Source organism: Lactuca saligna, chromosome 1, assembly GCF_052625555.1.
Source record: "Lactuca saligna cultivar CGN05327 chromosome 1, ASM5262555v1, whole genome shotgun sequence".
Taxonomy (NCBI): Eukaryota; Viridiplantae; Streptophyta; class Magnoliopsida; order Asterales; family Asteraceae; genus Lactuca; species Lactuca saligna.
In genome coordinates, this window is record NC_136417.1 from 3,578,140 (window position 1) to 3,581,651 (window position 3,512).

Sequence of the window (3,512 nt, forward strand, 5' to 3'; positions counted from 1 at the left end):
CAACGCCACCGTCGATCAGCTATTTTAGAACCAACAATCAACAATGTTTGTGATATTATTCTTCTACTGTTGCCAAACGATTTCTTCCTTCAGCCGACAAGAAACCGCATCAGAAAATGCTTTAATGGAGCGATTTTGGGAAATCGCACTAACACAGCTATTTTATAGTGCGATTTTTTTATTTTTTGATGTTATAGATATTAATTTAATAAGGCGGTTTTTAAAAGGGGCCGCATCTAAAAATAAAAGTTATTCACACTATTAAATGACTTGTGTACTAGTGTGTCTAGCCCACCTCGCCGTCCAACACCACCGTCGATCAGCTATTTTAGAACCAACAATCAACAAGGTTTGTGATATTATTCTTCTGCTGTTGCCAAACGATTTCTTCCTTAAGCTGATAAGCTTCTATTCTACTTTTAAATCTATACATTTTATTTCCGACGAGAGTTGAACCATCAACATTTAACTATCTTTCCGTCAACTCTTACTATTTGGTACTTTGAACGGTTTCTACATAGTTTAACTGGGTTAAAATTTAGTTGAATCTTTTTTAATTTATTCGTTTGATGATGAAATTGTAAATTAAATTGTTAATAATCCTATTAAAATTGTTACGTCTTCACATGAAATTGTCCTTAACTATGAATGTTTTTTATTTTAATTGCACAAAACTACAAAAATGCTGATGTTTTTTAAATAAACTAAAACATTTAAAGTAAATACACCTTGAAGAGAGAGGATATATAGATGTATATATACCAAATCACTCTCTTCTGTTTCCAGCACAAGAAACCAAAACTAGTTAAGAAATGGGAAGATCTCCTTCTTCTGAAGAAAACTCCGTCAAAAAGGGTCCATGGACTCCTGAAGAAGATCAGAAGCTCACTGATTACATTCAGAAACATGGCCATGGAAGTTGGAGAGCTCTCCCTAAACTTGCAGGTATATTTTTTTCTCTGATTCTTCGGCCCTTTGACAGAACAACGACAAGGGTTTATGTTATTTAAAGACCCTTTTTAGATGACGAATAATCCTCTTAAGAAAGTAGAGCTCCGTATCATATTGAATTATTAGACTGTAATGTAAAGTGAACATGATCTGAGAAACTTGGTTTGTAGGCCTGAAAAGATGTGGAAAGAGCTGCAGACTGAGATGGACGAATTATCTGAGACCAGATATCAAGAGAGGAAAATTCTCGAACGAAGAAGAGAACACAATTCTTCACCTTCACTCCATTCTTGGAAACAAGTAATTAGTTATCCTTTAGTTTCCAATAATTAATCAGGGCTATAGCTTCATTTGTTTAGCCTAATTTTCACGTTAACAAACATGCTAAATGAATGAAACACCCACGTTCAGAAAAATTATTAATTCATGAATTGGCATCAATGTTATATGCAATAAAGGCATAAGCTTTCTGATGTTAGCGCTTGTTTTATTACCAAGTACAGATTTTATACAAAGATTCTTACCTTTTCTTTTTGTTTTTTTTGCTGTTTATGTAAAGATGGTCTGCAATAGCGGCACATCTACCGGGGCGTACAGATAATGAGATCAAGAATTACTGGAATACACATTTGAAAAAGAGACTAATCCAGATGGGTATTGACCCGATGACCCATCAACCAAAAACCGACTTGTTTTCTTGCTTACCACAACTAATTGCACTAGCTAACCTCAAAGAGTTGCTTGAACATACTCAGTTAGCTCATAACCTCCAATATCTTAACCTTTTGAGACAGCCGACCATCATCGCTAATAATCCTGAATTAGCGACGGCATTAAATGCGACTAATTTTATGTCTACAAATCAAGAACCAAACCCATATTTTTCTAATGATTCTCTACAAGTAGGTCAAGGAAGGGTAGAAATGTCCGATTTTTTCTCTGTGGAAAATGCTCCTGTTGGTGGTGGTTGTTCGCAACCACTCCAACAACAAGTCCCTATTGATCAAGAAGTTGTGGGCCAGTGCCAGATGGGACTTATGAGCGACAAATCATCATCTTCCACGTGGAATCCTCTTCCGCCATTGATGGACTCGTCAGGCAGCAACAATACTAACTCACACGAGAACAGCAGCACCGTTAGCTACGGTGGCGGAGGAGCTTCTGCACTCAACTGGCCGGACTTTATTTTTGAAGATTCCTTCTTGGAGGATAATTTGAGTGAAATACGTCAAATTTAATGAAAACGTTTACTCATGCACGGATAGATTTTGAAAGCCCATTGACAGTTGTACCTTTTAAGTTTTAACTATCAGAGGTCGTGGAAGTGCATTGCGGGTTGTAAGATATGGGATGCTGCTTCATGGATGGCCATGCATGCATGGCATTTGTTTTTCCTTTTTGTATTTTGTGATGCATTACGTGAATAGCAAGCAATTGATGGCATATGTAAACGAGGGTTTATATTTCTTTTTGATAAAGTATAATCAAAATATCGAGTTTCATTTAAAAAAATTATGACTTGTTATAAATATTTTGTATTAAACTACTAATAACGGCTTGTTATGATTCTAATGATTGAGGATTATTTATTAATTTGTTATTTTCTTTATTACGGATCACTATATTTAGGGGACATAAATAAAATAAATTTTTTTTAAAATAAATGTCTGTATATACTTTAAAGAAAATATTTTTCTTTTCACCACATTTATTTGAAATTCGCCTATATTTTTCTTTTCATCATATTTATTTGAAACTCTAATTATTTTTTAATTTTTTTCTAATAATGATTATAAGTTGGTTATTAATATTAAATAAATATCAAACCTAAAATGTAATCATATATAATCTAAATTTCAATATTAAAAGAATATCTTTAACTCTACTTATAAAGTTATGTTTTTTTTTTTTAACATATTATACTTAATTTATTAGTTTTAATATATTGTTTGATATAAACCATTATCATTTTAAAGCTATAATTTTTAAACAATTTTTATAAAATACTTAAATTATAAATTTAAATATAGTATAACAAGATCAACTTAAATATAAATTTTAGTTTAACTTAAGCACTCCAAAAAATATTTTCTAAATAGTTAAAAGTGATAAACTATAGTGTTTTTCTAAAAATGATTATAAGTTGGTTAATAATGTTAAATAAATATCAAACCTAAAGTGTAATGATAAATAAACTGAATTTCAATATTAAAATAATATATTTACTTCTACTTATATATGTCTTTAACTTTTAACATATTATACTTAATTTATTAGATTTAATATGCTGTTACATGTAAACCATTATAAGTTTAAAGCTACAACTTTTGAACAACTTGGAAAAATTACTTAAATTGTTAATTTAAATATAACATTAGAGTGTCAAATTAAATATAAATTTCAGTTCCAATTAAAAACCCCAATGAATATTTTGTGAATAGTTAAAAGTGATAAATTATAGTGCTAAATGCAAAAACTAAATTATAAGATCAATTTAACTAAAATATTTCCTAAAGATATTTTATAATCGTTAAAAGTTTTCAAATAAGTAGTTTAAAATA

At 30.5% G+C, this 3,512-nt stretch overlaps 1 protein-coding gene across 1 annotated transcript; it reads left to right on the top strand.

Moving 5' to 3' along the window:
* Positions 1 to 790: 790 nt before the first annotated feature.
* Positions 791 to 2,442, top strand: MYB93 (myb domain protein 93). Its single transcript, XM_078979509.1, has 3 exons — positions 791 to 945; positions 1,122 to 1,251; positions 1,511 to 2,442. The coding sequence occupies exons 1-3, from the start codon at positions 813 to 815 to the stop codon at positions 2,187 to 2,189; spliced, it is 942 nt and encodes a 313-aa protein (XP_078835635.1). The 5' UTR covers positions 791 to 812; the 3' UTR covers positions 2,190 to 2,442.
* Positions 2,443 to 3,512: the final 1,070 nt, after the last annotated feature.